The sequence below is a fragment of the Schistosoma mansoni genome, chromosome 2 (genome assembly GCF_000237925.1).
Source record: "Schistosoma mansoni strain Puerto Rico chromosome 2, complete genome".
NCBI lineage: Eukaryota > Metazoa > Platyhelminthes > Trematoda > Strigeidida > Schistosomatidae > Schistosoma > Schistosoma mansoni.
The window spans coordinates 29,264,878-29,281,105 of NC_031496.1; the positions used below are offsets into that span (position 1 = coordinate 29,264,878).

Sequence of the window (16,228 nt, forward strand, 5' to 3'; positions counted from 1 at the left end):
GTCAATTGAAGCTAGACCACCATGGGAAACCAGGAAGCACTGGACGGCCGTTTCGTCCTATTGTGAGACTCCTCAGCAGTGTGCATCCACGATCCCGACTCGAGAGACTCGAACCCAGGTCCTATCAGTCTCGCGCCAGAGCACTTGACTGTTAGACCACTGAGCCGGCATCCAACGGTGTTAATGTCTAACTTCAACCAATCCACGAAATTGAGCAACCATTCACCAATGTCTTCAGTGAGTTGATATCTCCCAACAGACCTGGTTGAACTCCACTGGTCACTGTTTCTCACTAGAACTCCAGGAAATACCTCATGGAGCCAGTCACTAGTGAGCGGTTTTTTTAGTTTATTTAACTTTAATTCCTTTCCCTCCCTCCCCCCAAAAAAATTGTTTATTTCTTATGAAGAAATATTTTGAATAATAGGATTGATCTTTATGTTTATAACAGTTTGTGTTTATTCATATATTTTCAATAGTCTTTGAGTTGAAGTCTAATTATCTAATTTTGTTCATTTTTTAACAATTTTATATTTTCCTTTGTAAACGCAACAAATTATCATTCTTGGTTAATATTATTGAAATATAATTTAGAGGTGTGTCTCCAAGTCAGGAAATCTCTTTCCAGTGTAGAGAATGTATTATTGGCAATATAGAATCATATATTTTTATATGTGTGAATCAATTTCATCCCTCATGGAGGAGTATGGGCCGCTCACCAACATTCTCCATTTACCTCTATCCTGGGCATTCTTTTCCAGTTTTTTCCAGTTGCTAATAATACTTTTTATGTCTGCTTTCAATTCTCGGTGTAATGTGTTTTTTTGGTCTTCCTCTTTTTTGTTTCCCTTCAGGATTCCAAGTTAGCACTTGCTTCGTGATGTAGTTTGATGATTTCCTGAATGTGTGTACTATCCACTTCCAACGTCTTTTCCCAATTTCCTCTTCAGATGGAATTTGGTTTTTTCTCTTTCATAGTAGACTGTTGTTGATGGTATCCGGTCAACGGACATTGAGTACCTTGCGTAGACAATTGCTTATAAATATTTGTACACTTTTGATAATTGTTGTCGTAGTTCTCCAAGTTTCAGTTCCGAACAGTAGAACTGTCTTGATGTTCGCATTGAAAATTTTGATATTGGTTGACAGTTGTTTTGAGTTTCATATGCTCTTCACCTGCAGGAATGCTGTTTTTATTTTGCCAATCCTCGCCTTTCAGTCTGCATCAGATCCTTCTCGTTTATCGATGATGCTTCTCAGATACGTAAAACTTTCCACTTCTTCGAGAGTTTCTCCATCAAGTGTAATTCGGTTGGTGTTCTCAGTGTTATATTTTAAGATCTTGATTCAGAGACTGATGCTACATTAGTTGCCTTCATCTGCATTTGTTCGTGTGTACAGGATAGAAGGGCTAGGTCTTCTGAAAATTCCAAATCTTCTAGTTGATTCCTAGATGTCCATTGTATTCCGTGCTTCTTCTTAGATGTTAAGTCCTTCATAATCCAGTTGACCACCAGACATTAATTAATAGCGTCAGTATATTGATATTTGTTATGAATTTATAGACTAATTCAAAGGATTCCTGACTGATATTAAACATTGCCACTAATACTAACGTTATTTTAAGAATTCTTCCAAATTATGCTTGTCAGATTGAGGATTTTTCAAATTACACTATTTTACTAGACCGTGTGGATAAATAAAATTTAAAAAAAGAACAGGCTGACAAATAATAAATATCGAAATGATGATAGATAATTGACAGCTATTTTCTGAGATTTTTCAGGAGTAACTTCTGTTGACTTTACTTGTTGAAGTAACGAAACGTTTAAATTATTGATTATAAAATATCAAGTCAGTTTCAAAAAGTGTTCGACGCATACTTTTCGATACAACATAATGGGCAAAAAAAATATGGTTATCACTTGAAATCACGTTTTCATTTAGTAAAATGTTTCGATAAGTCATAACTGTTAGCATCATATTAATCTGTTATTCTTAAAATATCAGAAATTTTCACTATTGTTTGTAAATCGATATAAAGGAACTAGACCACCAGTGAATATGTATACTAAAATCGCGTTACATTACAATGTATTTACAAATTGATATGTACACGACGTTATTATCTGTTGAACGCCGTAATTCTGGAGTACATTTTTTAGTGTTAAAAATCAATCAAGTAATCTGATTCCATTTAAACATTATTAACAAACTTTATAACCAAAGATGGATGATAGCTAGCAGTGGAATCCAGGACGCGCGTCTCGTCCTATGTGAGACTCATCAGCTGTATGTGCCTGCATCACAGAGTTGATGTTCACTCTGGAACTCGAAATGATATTAAATAGGAATAATATATATTTGTAAAATGTTAGCGAATGAATTTGAAGTAAATCCAACATTTCGCCTAGCAATCTGGTCCAAGCTTTTTCAAGGAAATGTATATTTTTCAACTATGAAAAATGTATATTTCCTATTTAGTGTCTTACATCAACTCGGCAACTAAATGCTGTGGAACTATTCGATCTAATTTAGACGAAAGTTCTTACAAATAGACTGATATGATTTTCAAAATGTGAAAAACAAAAATATAACAGAGAAAAATGTACATATACTCTCCATTAATTTTATTTCTTGTTTTTTTTCTTTTAATTATTTAAATGTCAATGACATTATTCCAGGATTGGACATTGATAGTTTTTAACAATGATAAAAACCAATACCGTTCGCTTCAAACGCCACAGCGTTATCTACTTGGATACTGAGTCCTGATAGCTCTCTGCTTGTGCAATGGGGTGGAGTTTAAATTCACTTGGTATTGTTTGCTTGTATCTTCTCATTGTTGTTTAGGGCTACAATTGATCAGTCCCTATCAGGACTTAGTAGCTAAGTCGATAACGTGATGGTATTTGAAGCATATGGTACTGGGCTCGAGTCTCAGAGTGAACATCAACTCTGGGACGCAGGCATATTCAGCTGGCGAGTCCAAAAATAGGACGAAATGGGTGTGCTGGATTCCACTGCTACTCATCATCCATCTTTGCTTATAAAGCTTGTGACTTGAGGCAATATCGAGGCAGTCTGCACGTGTGCGCATATGCCAACAAAAGACTGATCAATTGCAGTGCTAAACAACAATGGGAAGGTACAAGTAAACAATACGAAGTAAATTTATTATTAACAAACATTAATTTTAAGAAATATCACCAGAATAGTCTCTAAATTGATTGTCGAATTCATTTAACAAACATATTAGGGAAATTTCCTCAAGCTGTCCATAGTCATTGTTACTGGTAATTGTAAATTCTCTTATTATGTTCAAAGAATGTAGTACGGACATCAGATCTCTGTAGTTGGTTCAGGTTCAACATTATTCTATGTTATTATAGTTCCATTATCTGATTTTCATTGTGATTTATTTCTGAATTTGACTACTACACTTGAGCTTGGATCATTTCCATCCCTTTATGGTTTGTTATTTTTACATGAATATGGAGTCTGATTATCCTAATTAGATTCCATGAATTGTCTTCTTATTTAGAAGATAGTTTACACTAAAGTGTTGTGACTTTTTGCCGGCTAATTTATCACGTGACTTACGACTTATACAATCTTAGCACTGTGTCAAACCAATGACTTATTGATCGGTATGAGCAGCCTAGTGTCCTTATTGGTCACAAAATAAAAATAGCAAATGTACAGAATCAAGCCAAACAGCGGCTGTGATTGTGAGAGACTGTAATTAATAGACTGGGCACAACTCAAGAACAGTAAATCGTATAATAATACTCTATGGGTTAAAATAAAGCTTTTAATAAGAGAAATATAAATATACATGATCTAGTTGCTGAATAGTTATATTAGTTCATTAATAGCTCTCAGAAGTTATCCATAATTTAATCTCTGCTAAGATATAACACAGTGAGTGATTTTAGCAAGATAAATGCTGATGATCAAAAAGCACTGAGACATTTGTTGGAACTACTCCAAACTGAACATATACAACTACATCTGGGGTCAAATCTAAGTTGTTTGGTCTTTGCTGAGAGAATAAAACCTTCAGACTGTTGAATTGGCATCCAATAATTAACGTTTCTAACTTTATTCATTTCGTGAAATTGTACTACCAGAGTTAACAGACTCTTCACGAGACCTATATGTCCTGAAGTGGATCTCTGATGGGATCGTGAATACACACTTCTTAGTAGTTGTAAAATAGACCGATGGTTGTTTGACTTAATTCAGGTCCTTGATCTCAACTATCTTCAAAATTGAACAATCACTACAAATTTTGCTTCGTATATTTTCAATAGAATTTTTCTAGCATCATAGAAGTTACAACTAGTAAATGATTAATTTGGAGATTAACAAGATATATATTAACTAATAATGAAACTGATTTATACCTAGAACTCTTGAATAATCATGAAATGTTTCATCAAAACATCTAAGATTCAATTATCATCAATCATCATCATCCTGCGAGTGAGGGATCGTGGATACGCACTGCTGAGGAGTCTCATAATAGGACGAAATGGCCGTCCAGTGCTTCCAGGTTTTCCATGGTGGTCTAGCTTCAACTGACTCATGATCTCAACTCTATAAAATTACTAAAATCTCCACAAAACCCCTTCTGATAATTATCATTTATGTGAAATTATACTTTTAATCATTTTTGTTTTCCATAATCGGATATGACCAATAATAGATTATTGACCAAGTTTCAAAGTAACAGAGTCATTATTGATTTTTACTTAGTAGTATAATTTGTTTGCAATAGTTTCTACACATTTATTGATATTAATTAAATAACTGAAGTTGAAGGTTGACAACTATTATTGGTTTTTTTCAAAGTTGATGTCATTGATAAAGATACAGATGTAGGGAACCAGAACACAAGTGGGGGCAACCAAAATGTACCTGAACACAAAATTACAGAATATCTTAGTAAAATCTGGGAACCATAAAGTAAATTATTTATTTGCAAAAATGTCAGTCAATTGTCTCAAACTTCATTGTTCATTCATTCTCACACCAATCATTCTCTGTTCTCATTCTCTTTTCTTTGATCTCCTTAACCTTCTGCTTCCAGAGATTTCACTTTCGACTGATGACACACACTACTTATATCTGTTGACATCAGTAGCATACACCACACATTCACTTTTCGCCTTCCAATAAAATCTGAGAATCGTTTTATTCTATAATATTACTGTACCTTCGTCTCATTTCTTTAAGTCTGTACCTTTCTCTTACTATTACTATTGTTATTATTCTCATTAATTTAGATTTTATTTTGCCTATTCATCTCCTTTCTCTATTGTTAAAATTTATTTAAATTATTGGGATTTGAATTAGTGCGCAATTAGATCAAGTTTCATGGTGTTTCTGTCGATTAAAAATTCTAAATAATAGATCAGAGGGGGTTTTGTGAAGAATTTAGTATTTTCATAGTTGAAATCACGAGTCAATTGAAGCTAGACCACCATGGAAAACCTGGAAGCACTGGACGGCCATTTCGTCCTATTATGAAACTCCTCAGCAGAGCGCATCCAGGATCCCGCACTCCGCGAGATTCGACCCCAGAACCTACCAGTCTCGAGCCAGAGCCCTTAACCGATAGACCACTGAGCCGGCATCCAACGGTGTTAATGTCTAACTTCAACCAATCCACGATTTTGAGCAACCGTTCACCAGTTGTCTTCAGTGAGTTGATATTTCTACAACAGACTTGGTAGAACTCCACTGGTCACTGCTTCCCACTAGAACTCAAGGAATGGATGCGCACTGCTGAGGAGTCCCATAATAGGACGAAACGGCCGTCCAGTGCTTCCAGGTTTTCCTTGGTGGTCTAGCTTCAATTGACTCATGATTTCAACTATGAAAATTCTAAATTAATTGAAATTCATTCTAATCTGCGGTAGTAATAAATTGATGAATGTAAATAAATGAAAGTAAACACTAAAATGACTTTTTTTAAAATGATAAAATTACATTACACCACATTACATGTCACAGTTCATCCATTTTAATCTCTCTTAATAGTCTGATAGATTTAAACTGGAATTTTTATACTACCCTTTTTTTCTTAGATCTGTTTTAAGTTTTAGCTAAGATAGTCGTAATTCATATATATTGGCTGTTTGGATCGTACCATTGATGTTCAGGAATGCAATTGATCAGTCTTCACAGCTAACCACTATCCATTTCTGCTCGGAATATTTATGGATTATTGACAATATCGATGCAATCTTCACCGAATGCACACATAAGAAAAGAAATTGATCAAGTGCAATCCTACACATCCATGGGAAGATTCAAACAACCAATAAGAATGAATTAAATTTCGCCCCACTACACAAGCTAGTGGCTATCTGGATTCAGTAGCTAAGTTTACAAAGCGGTGCCGTTTGAAGCGAAAAAGCACTTAGCTCGAGTCCCAGAGAGAACATCAACTCTGAAATAAAGGCACATTCAGCTGACGAGTCCCAAAAAGAACGAGATGCGAGTCCTGGATTCCGCTGCTAGCTACTAGCCATCTTTGCTTAAAATATTTGTGTTGCAAATCCTTTATTACAGTTCCATCAATAATGTTATGGTTGGATCAAATCACAGCTGAGATGGAGTTATGAAGGATGATTCGAAAGATGAAATGCAATGATACGATGGCGGTGTGATAGCTGTTCAACCATTAGGAAGAAGTGGTATCAAAATAAAGTCCATTAACCACAAGAATAGGTTTTTATCCAATAAAATAACAGGAAATTGAACATGATTAGACGTCATAGGGGATTAGAAGCAATCAGTTTTGTAAGTCACCAACTCTCCAACATCTGTAAGGTCTAATTCTTGCCCATCAAATTAATCAGATAAGTCAATCTTCGTCTATTGACAAGAGATATTAGTTGCTCTGCACTAAACAGTGATCGACTAGTGTGGTTAATAATCGGTAACTATCCTCCTATTTCTATCTTGCCAAAGACGACTTATCAAGTTAAAATTATTATTTACTAAGTGAATTACACCAAAGTAATAAAAGGAACGATTTGAGATATTTTAGCTTGCTTTAAATATTTTCTTAATTGGCAGAATAAGTACTTTCATACATCTAACCAACTGTAATAAAATTAGTTGATTTTATTCTACACTGCCTTATTGTGTATATTATGCTGAAAATCATCAACAGAATGATATGTGTTTGATGCTTATGTTTTGGACAAAGTAGATCCACATTCTCATAAAGACTGACACTATTTCTGATGTTTCGATTTATGTTATCCAGTCATTTAAATCATCCATAACATCACAGTAGTGACAACTTATGTAATTCCGAAATCAACCTCTCTCGTTTAAACGTATTTAATTTTCAGTAAGTGCTACGAGATAAGAACATGAATAAAGAGAAGAACGATTATTGTACAGTTTACAGGCTATTCCAATACGTGGTTTATATCCGTTATATCAGTGTTATTAGACGATTCTCTACTCAATCATCTGTATGATACAAATGATTTAGAAGAAAGAATTCAACAATAATTAGATCGAATTACAAATCACTAAATGATAAAATCCAATTTTCAGTTCCTATTAGAAACTAATATGTATAAAAGGGTAGTTTAATATTCAAGGAACTCAACTTTTAACCACTGGCTTAACGGTTCAAACCAGGCCGCACTTCGATTAAGATGGCCGTGGCGCATCACAAATCTTTACATTAAAAGTGTGCGATTCGATGTCATATAAACGAGCGTATACCAAGTAAACAACTTACATTACCAGTTATCCAGGTAGAATATCTGAGTTAACTACTCAGAAAGCTTGTTTCTGAAACCTTTGAACAAGTGATAAATCCCTAGGGAAACGAATAATTTGTACCTAGATTAATTTGTTATTTCCATGTTTCTTGTAGTCTAAGATCATTATGAAAAGGCTTTTGACGTAGATCATAGGCAAACATCAACAAGTTGTATATGTAACCTAGAGTATACATATAGTATTTCGAAATATTTAACAACAGTACACAATATTAAAAAGAATTCGTAAAGGGATTTGCACTACAGTTGGAGTTTTCGTCTGTGATTCAATTCTGAAACTAGTTCGTTTGGTCATTTGACCAGTAAGTTGAACTGTTCAGTATCAAATAAAGTGATCACGATCGAAGCCTTATTAACAGAAATCATTCAAGATTAAGGTTTAGACAATGAGACATTAACTACTACCAAATGACTCTTAATCATATTAGTTTTGTTATCTATTTGTAAGTGTTTTATTCTCCAAAGAATGGCAAATGAAAGACTTCCAGTTACTTTGTTTAAAATTTACTGAGTACAGAAGAGATAGACAATTTTCCTTCTTTAATCAAAGAAATCAAAGCACCATCAGTCGACAAATCATTTATAACAGGAAGGTTAAATTGAGTAAAAAAATTAATATCAGCAGAAATTGATAGTTTATATATTATATTATATTATTAAATGGAAAAGCAAGATTTTCTGATACAACACAACATGCATCAATTCGAATCACACTTGACGGAGAAGTTTCGGAGGATGTGAAAACCTTTACATATCTGGGCACCATCATGGATGAACACAGTGGATTTGATGCCAATGTGCAGGCACGGATTGGCAAAGCAAGAGCAACATATTTACAACTGAAAACCATCTGGAACTCAAAACAATTTTCAACCAACACCAAGATCACAATTTTCAATACAAATGTCAAGACAGTTCTACTTTATGAGGTGGAAACCTGGAGAACTATGAAAGCTATCATCTAGAAGATACAGGTGTTTATTAACAGTTGTCTACGCAAAATACTTCGGATCCGTTGGCCAGACACTCTCAGCAACAACCTACTGTGGTAGAGAACAAACCAGATTTGAGCGGAGGAAGAAGTGCTGGAAGTGGATTGGATACACATTGAGGAAATCACCCAACTGCGTCACATGACAAGCCCTCACATGGAATCCTGAAGGCCAAAGGAAAAGAGGAAGACCAAGGAACACATTCTGCCGAGAAATGGAGACAGACATGAGAAAAATGAACAAAAGTTGGATTGAACTAGAAAGGAAGACCCAGGACAGAGTGGGTTGGAGAATGCTGGTCGGCGGCCTTTGCTCCATCGGGAGTAACAGGCGTAAGTAATATTATTATTGTTAAATATTCAAGCGAAGATAAAGATTCTTATGATCTTCTATTTGCTTGACCTCTGGTTACGGCTTTGGTAGGAAATTGAGCTTTCCCATAAATGCAGAATTTGAGGGTTAGGTTAGTAGGTTAATTGTAATCTATGGTTGGACATATTTAGTAACACGGTCCAAAGTTAGTCGTAATAGCTCGTATACCTTCACCACTTACTTTCTTCTAGAATCGTGAGTTTAGTTTAACTGAGTAAATCCCATTCGTTGATTACATTCGTTCCATTTGAATCATGAATCTTATGTTTCCACTCCGATTGGTGTTCGTTTTTGTAATGTTTCGTATCTTGTTATTTACCCTTCTCGTCGTGATATCAAATATTGGTAATTTGAATCGATACATATTAATGATAAGTCCTAGGTCGTGGACGATTGATTGACATGAATACCAAAATGGAAGGCTTGTCGCATTAATTTCGCTCAAAGTCTGAGATATTAAATTAATATTCTGACCTAACTGGAAATTAGATGTGGCTCAATTAAGTCATTGTGGACTGCGGCCGCTTCAGTTAATACAGATAAAAAAATTACTCTCCCAATATTCGTTGGGATTCCTTAGGATATTTCTTAAAATCTGACTCATGAGAAATAAAATTAGAAGGAATCTAGCAATTCTCCACAATGTTAGACAACCGAATTCTGTATTTTGAGTCAACGAACTATACAGACAATTCTAAGTTGGTTCAATTTACTAATTAAAAAGTAAGTCATTCGACTACTTCACGCTCTATCCTTAGTTCAGGCGTTGACACAGGTCAGTTCTGAAGCAAAAATTTGCATCTAGAGGAGGGAGAAACTCACCTCAAACATCCCGTCATTCCCGCTCAGTGCTATCAAAAGATTCAACACTTTATCAGCATCTTCACCAAACAAGACTATGTCATCTGCATATTCTAAGTCGATAAGTGGACCTCCTGATAGGAGATCAATTACCCAAAATCCAGACGATAAGGACGTTATTTCCAGCAGTAGGTCTACGATGAAATTGAACAAAAGTGGAGATACTGGACAACCTTGTTGTACACCAATTAAGGCTGTAAAGCCAGATGACAGTTCGCCATAAGCTCTGACTCGACTGGTAGTACTCAAGTAAAGAGCCCTCCCGAGATACTCTTTCTAATGACAGACACTGCCACAGAACCTCTCAGTCTACAGAGTCAAATGCTATTTTTAAGTCAAGAAAAACCATCATTGTTGGACGCCAATAAGCATGCTTGTATTCTAAGATCTGATGAATGGTGAATATGTGGTCGATGCAGTCACGACCAGGTCTGAAGCCAGTCTGGTTTTCTCATATTTGCAGTTCATGAGTCTTCCTTAGGCGCCCGATAATTATTGAGGCTAGTATTTTAGACGCTATATTAGTCAAACTAATCCCTCCATGCGAATATTCCTCAAGATTAGGACGAATAGCTTGACAAAAATTGGGCGCCGAGTATAGAGAAGTCATTATATGTCAAATTTATATTTGAAATAATCTCAGCGATTGAAATTCAAACAATTCCAACGTTTGATTTTGATTATTACCCTGAAGAAGTCCGGACAAGTCAGCTGAACGAAACGTTGGAATTATTTAGATTTCAACCGCTGAAATTATTTCAAATATAATGTTGCAGAAACCCCATTGGTTTTTCGTAACGGTTTAGTTCAAATCACTAATAGATGTGGCTGCTGTTTTCATAGATGTTCGTATATCTTTCCAAGCAACATCTTGGTCAATCTCGTTTTCAGAATTACACAAGTGTGACCCCAGTTGTTCCTGGAATTTACCTTTGGTTTTCTCACCGCTAAGTTAAACTCTTATGGGTCTTCTTAATATGGCTTTTCTGAGTCCAGTGAGGTGCAAGCGAATTCGTGCTCGTATTGGAGCATGATCAGAGTCTAAACAAATATTCCAGAACGAGCGGCAGCCACCTATTGTGCATCTCCAATGATGACTGACGGCAATATGGTCCACTTGAGTGCATCGTTGGTTTGGTTCAGGGGGTCCCCATGTTAGACGATCTTCCTCTTCATGTTTAAAACTAGTGCTTGTTAGAAATAAACGATTGTCTGAGCACAGTTGTAGCAGACGGTCACCATTACCTGATCGCTGAGCCAAAATACCAAAATGACCACCTAAAAGTCTCTCCGTTTGGTTTAAGTTACCCACTTGAGCATTAAAGTCACGTGCTACGAGTACCATGTCTGAGTGATTAGCTTTTTGAGGAAGCCTAGAAAGCTTACTGTAAAATCCATCATTCACTTCATCCGGGTTGCAGTCAGTGGGATCGTAGGCACGGATGACGAAAAGGCAACGACGTGTATCCTTATCCTTCCGAATTCTTATGGAGCCGTTTAGCCGAACAGTACACAGACGACTGTTAAGAGGAATCCATCCTAAAAGTGCTTGTTCTACCCTCATACTTAGTGCTATGCCTACACTCGTCAGTCCACGAGAACTAGCCATCGGGTCGCCAGATACACAGAGGGTGTATCTCGTCGGTTCCTCTTCTAGGTTAAGTGACGTCAAGTGAATGACCATACTAGAATCCTGTGTGTTTCGAACACACAGCATACACCAACGGTACGGGATTCTAGGGTCTTAGCCAAGGAGGCCTGTTGGCCGGTTTGACATAGGGTACGTACGTTGAAGGCTCCAAGGTGTAGTTTGGAGTGACGTTTCAGTAGAACTGGGACAGTGTTTCGAGCACTAGAATTGGTGACCATGGTGACACTTGAGGAGGAAGTCGAAGAAAGAGGTTTGGAGTTGATAGCCAAGGTAGGAGGAGTAATAGCAATTAAAGAGGGAAATCGATTATGAATACAATGGTTTAAAGTGCTGTTAGAGGTATGAGAGAAGTTATAACTTCCCGGTTATTCGCACTGTGGAGAGGTTCTTTTAGAGTTGCCTGAAGAGGAAATTGGGTTAGAGTTGATCTTAGTGACCTGAGAGCGTGACCACAATGCCCAAGGGATAACCGCTTGAGGCTGGTCACAAGACGATATAAACTAAACTTTGACATCGTAGGTCAATAGAAACAAACATTAGTCGCTGCACTACACCTCATTTCCACCATCATCGTTCTTGTCGAGATAAGCCTTGACTGCTCGATCCACTTCCTACTGAGTTTGGAAAACACTATGGTAATATAACGAAAATTTGCAGGTCAATATGGATGAGTTTACTGCTGCTTTGTTCCCTGAACTAAATGGTTTAATGGGAGCTCCACAATCGAACCATCGAGCCGAGAGAACAACACATCATAGTAATGTCAGGAAGAGCTCAGGTTCTGAGTTCGTACGTGGGACGCAGATGTGAGTGTACCACGGACAACCGATTGCGAACTAATCGGTGTACCAGAATTAGTCATACTACATTGAAAACTCAAAATTAACAAGATAAATTTTGACACGACTTAGAACACAAATAGTATATTTCAAAGATTAACATCGTTCGTTAATTGGGCTAACTTCAACTAGGACTGAATTCCTTACCAGTCTCAGTCAAAGCTAACTAATGAAACTTTTATCAGCCAAATGTAGAGAAACATTTAGCCATTAGTTTTTAAACATTAATTCCATTAAGCAGACTCTCGTGTCTAAACTTTCCGCTCTACATTGGCACCATTAACTTAAGGGTTATAGTAAGAGAGAAATTTTAAGGAAACCTAAGACTTTTTGAGTAACGTGTCCCACAACCATAGAAAACATAGGCATGGGGATATCCAACTATACATATTTGGACACCCAACTCTTGACCATTTAAGGAACATGTGAGTTTGGGACTGAAATAGAATTTAGAACACGTGTGTGAAAGCCAACACTGATTGGATTGCAAGTGTAGTGATTTTAGGACTAGTCTCAGCCAACATCCACTGTTCATTGTGGTAGTCGCATTTCTGTCTCTCTGAACAGGCAAACATACATATATGCTGGGATTTTTGTTGCCTAAAATGCTACTGCAGCCCGAAAAGCACTACAAAAGTTGTAAAAATAAGAACATGTAGCAGATTTTAGGACTTTACTTAAGTAGAACCTGAGGACCCGATCGGATTTGTTAGGATGAGAGTTGCATATCAACAACAAGATGTAAATTAGGGGAAAAGGTTAATAAAGTTCAATTAATTTGAGAGTGAATACTAAATCGTTTATGACTGCTGACAGACAACATTGGTGATGTACTTATGAGGATAACTGAATGAATCATACGCCTAGTCAATTATTTTGGTTTTTAGAAAACAAATGTAAGTAGGTACAGCTAAACATTAATCAAGGTTACCTACTTCTAGGACAGAAATCGGGGATGAAGCACTGTTGGGAAGGGAGCCTCATGAATAACTGTAGTTGTATAAGTTACACCAGAAAATGTAGCGACGTATCGTCACCCCATGATGCACATAATGCCTAAACATCCATCTTTTTCGAACCACATTCTTCATGTTTAGTCTTATTCATTGACACTATTACTAAATGACTTTGACTTATTTGGTATTCTTGTTAATTTCAACTCAACATCCCGAAATGGCATGGCAACTTGGGCTAACGCACATTTATGCTGGGCTGTACGTTGATTATGACAAAATATATAACACCTATAAATATAGAAAATGTAGCTTTTAACATAAGCTGAAAAACATAACCTCCTGGTATATATTAAATAATCTATATTATGTACAATTTACAATGAAATTAAAATAACACGTTCACTGTACAGTTGCCTTTGCAGTTGCCTGAGCTTTTATTTTACGCATACGATGATATTTTTCAATATACAGCTTTACAAATGTGCTTATTTTTTCTGTATTGATTGAAGAAGTACCACTTCGCGAAATCTACAATTAACTAGTATAATTTTACTGACATCTCTTACCTTAGTAACAGCCTTTTTCATGATTTCTTTGTAATCTTCTTTATTTATACGGCGTAGAGAGTATGCAGGCTTTAAAACTGATTTTACTTCCAAGGCGATACGTTCTTGCCACTCACGACGTGAAGAGAAGTCGTATCTTTTCCGCTTTGCTAGTACTTCCTCAATCCTCATGTCTCCAAAAGGTTTCTTAATTTCCTTTTTATTTTCTCCACATGCACCATTAGGCAACATTTTGTCACCGATTGCATTGTTAGAAAACGGATTGATTACTGTAGGGAGTGGAGGAGGTACGAATGAATGTGGTAGAGTAGACGTGGTTGGTGGCAGCTCATTATGTTGCTGGAACGGTAACGGTGGTGGGGGAGGAGGTGGCAATGGATCGGAAGAGGAAGTGTCTACATCCGTTCTTTGGCTACCGGCAAGTTGGTTTAAAAGAGAACTTGCTGCTGAACTTAACAGTTTGTTGATTTGCTTCATGGGAGAGCTCTCACAAACAGAATCAGGTTTCTCATTTGGTTTAGTATTTAGATTTAAATCACTCAGAGTATTACAAGGTAGGCCTGCTCTGCTCATTAAGGTTTCTAAGAGGTTGGAAGCAGGAGCCTGCATCTGTTGCGCAAATGTAGGGGGTGGCGGTGGTGGGGGTGGAGGAGGTGGAGGCAGAGTATTTGTTTGGAAGCCAGGACCCGACATTACCATAGGCATGCTTGGCACTGATTGCATGCACTGACCGGGAAAAACTGAATTAGCTCCAGGAAGCATAGTTGTACTCAGTCTGGGGACAATCAAAGGAGGTGGCTGCATAAAGTTCGGAGGCATTGGTGCACTGGGATATGGTATTACGCCTGATGGAAATGTTGAGGTGGAAATCCCCATAAGTCCATAGTTATTTTGAGGAAAACGCATAGGATTATAATTCATTTGTGGGATCCTGTGCAGAAAAGGAGAGTTGTTGCAAACAGTATTTTGCCACCTACTCAAAGGTTGGACAGTGGATCGCGGTTGACCTTGAAGGAATATATCGGCAGTAGCGTTAGGAACAGACATGGCATCACTAACCTCTGTTGGAGAGTTAGTTGGTTCATTCTCTATGACTGTCTCAGGTACAGACTGTTCCTCCACATGTTTTGAAACTTCCCAACGTACCGAGTCTAAACCTTTGTGTCCGTCATCAACGAAAGAGTCACGTTCCTTTGCTTTATATGAGAAATTTGGTTCATCAGAGAACCTGGAAACACGTCTTTCATTACCCGACCTTCTTGATTTAGCTGGGGATCTGGAACGAGAACATGGACCTGGGAGGCGGTCAACTACTCGAGAATGTCTTGGAGGTGTTCTAGATCGGCTCCGCCTGCGTTCGTTGGAACGAGATCTTGAACGGTGCTTTCGAACACGGTGCCTTGAATGAGATCGAGACCTTCTACTCATTTTATCCTCAAACTTATTACCTCTTTTGGGAGAACGTGACCTACTCCTACGGTGATGCGGTTGGACAGACCGTTTGTGGACACTAGACGGTCTTGTGTGAGCTCGATAGCCATGCTTCGTCTCTTTGGGAGCATTTTCTTCAATTGACTTAACTGGAAAAGACGGAGCGCACCCTCTTTCTCCTGATGAATTATGTTCGTTGCTTACCTCAAAGTGTGATTCCTCCATGTTGTGGTTTGGTTGGGGAACATTAGTATCCTGCATACAATCAAACGTATTAGAGTTGAAAAGCAATGGCACAACATCGCTAAGAGACTGGTCAGGAGGTAACTGGTTCTGATTAGCATCTTGTTCCGGAGTTGCAGGAGAATTAGACTCTAAATCCATATCCTGGTCAGTCGGATGTGATGGACTGTAAGGATCCATGTTAAATAAATATCCAATACAAATCAATTTTTTCGGATCAAGATGATTGTTGCAATGTTAATCCCACAGAAATCCAGTACCATAGCTAACTAATGTAAGGGAATCGAAAAGTCAGCATCTACTTAGGTGAGGAGTTAAAACAAGAGCAAGTCTCAAGGCTGATTCTGATTCACCAGTGAATGTGAGAAATATGTGACGAGAGTATTAAATTAAAGCAAGACCAATTTCACTAACCACCAGGAGCCAACATTTTTTCGCTTTGTTGATTGGTGTCAATTCTGTTTGTTGGAGTTAGTTCAAATGGTTGTGGACGGAATAGA

General features: G+C 37.2%; 1 protein-coding gene across 1 annotated transcript; it reads right to left on the reverse strand.

Moving 5' to 3' along the window:
• Positions 1–13,834: 13,834 nt before the first annotated feature.
• Positions 13,835–16,026, reverse strand: Smp_179000 (hypothetical protein). The gene is made up of 2 exons (XM_018796317.1): positions 14,055–16,026; positions 13,835–14,016 (listed from the first exon to the last, which is right to left on the reverse strand). The coding sequence occupies exons 1-2, from the start codon at positions 15,906–15,908 to the stop codon at positions 13,888–13,890; spliced, it is 1,983 nt and encodes a 660-aa protein (XP_018650542.1). The 5' UTR covers positions 15,909–16,026; the 3' UTR covers positions 13,835–13,887.
• Between the last annotated feature and the right edge of the window lie 202 nt (positions 16,027–16,228).

Excerpts from the sequence above, each read along its gene's own strand:
- Smp_179000 (XM_018796317.1), bottom strand. The coding sequence starts at position 15,908 with ATGGATCCTTACAGTCCATCACATCCGACTGACCAGGATATGGATTTA. Across the intron at positions 14,017-14,054 it reads TGAAAAAGGCTGTTACTAAG|ATTTCGCGAAGTGGTACTTC; the intron begins GTAAGAGATGTC and ends AGTTAATTGTAG.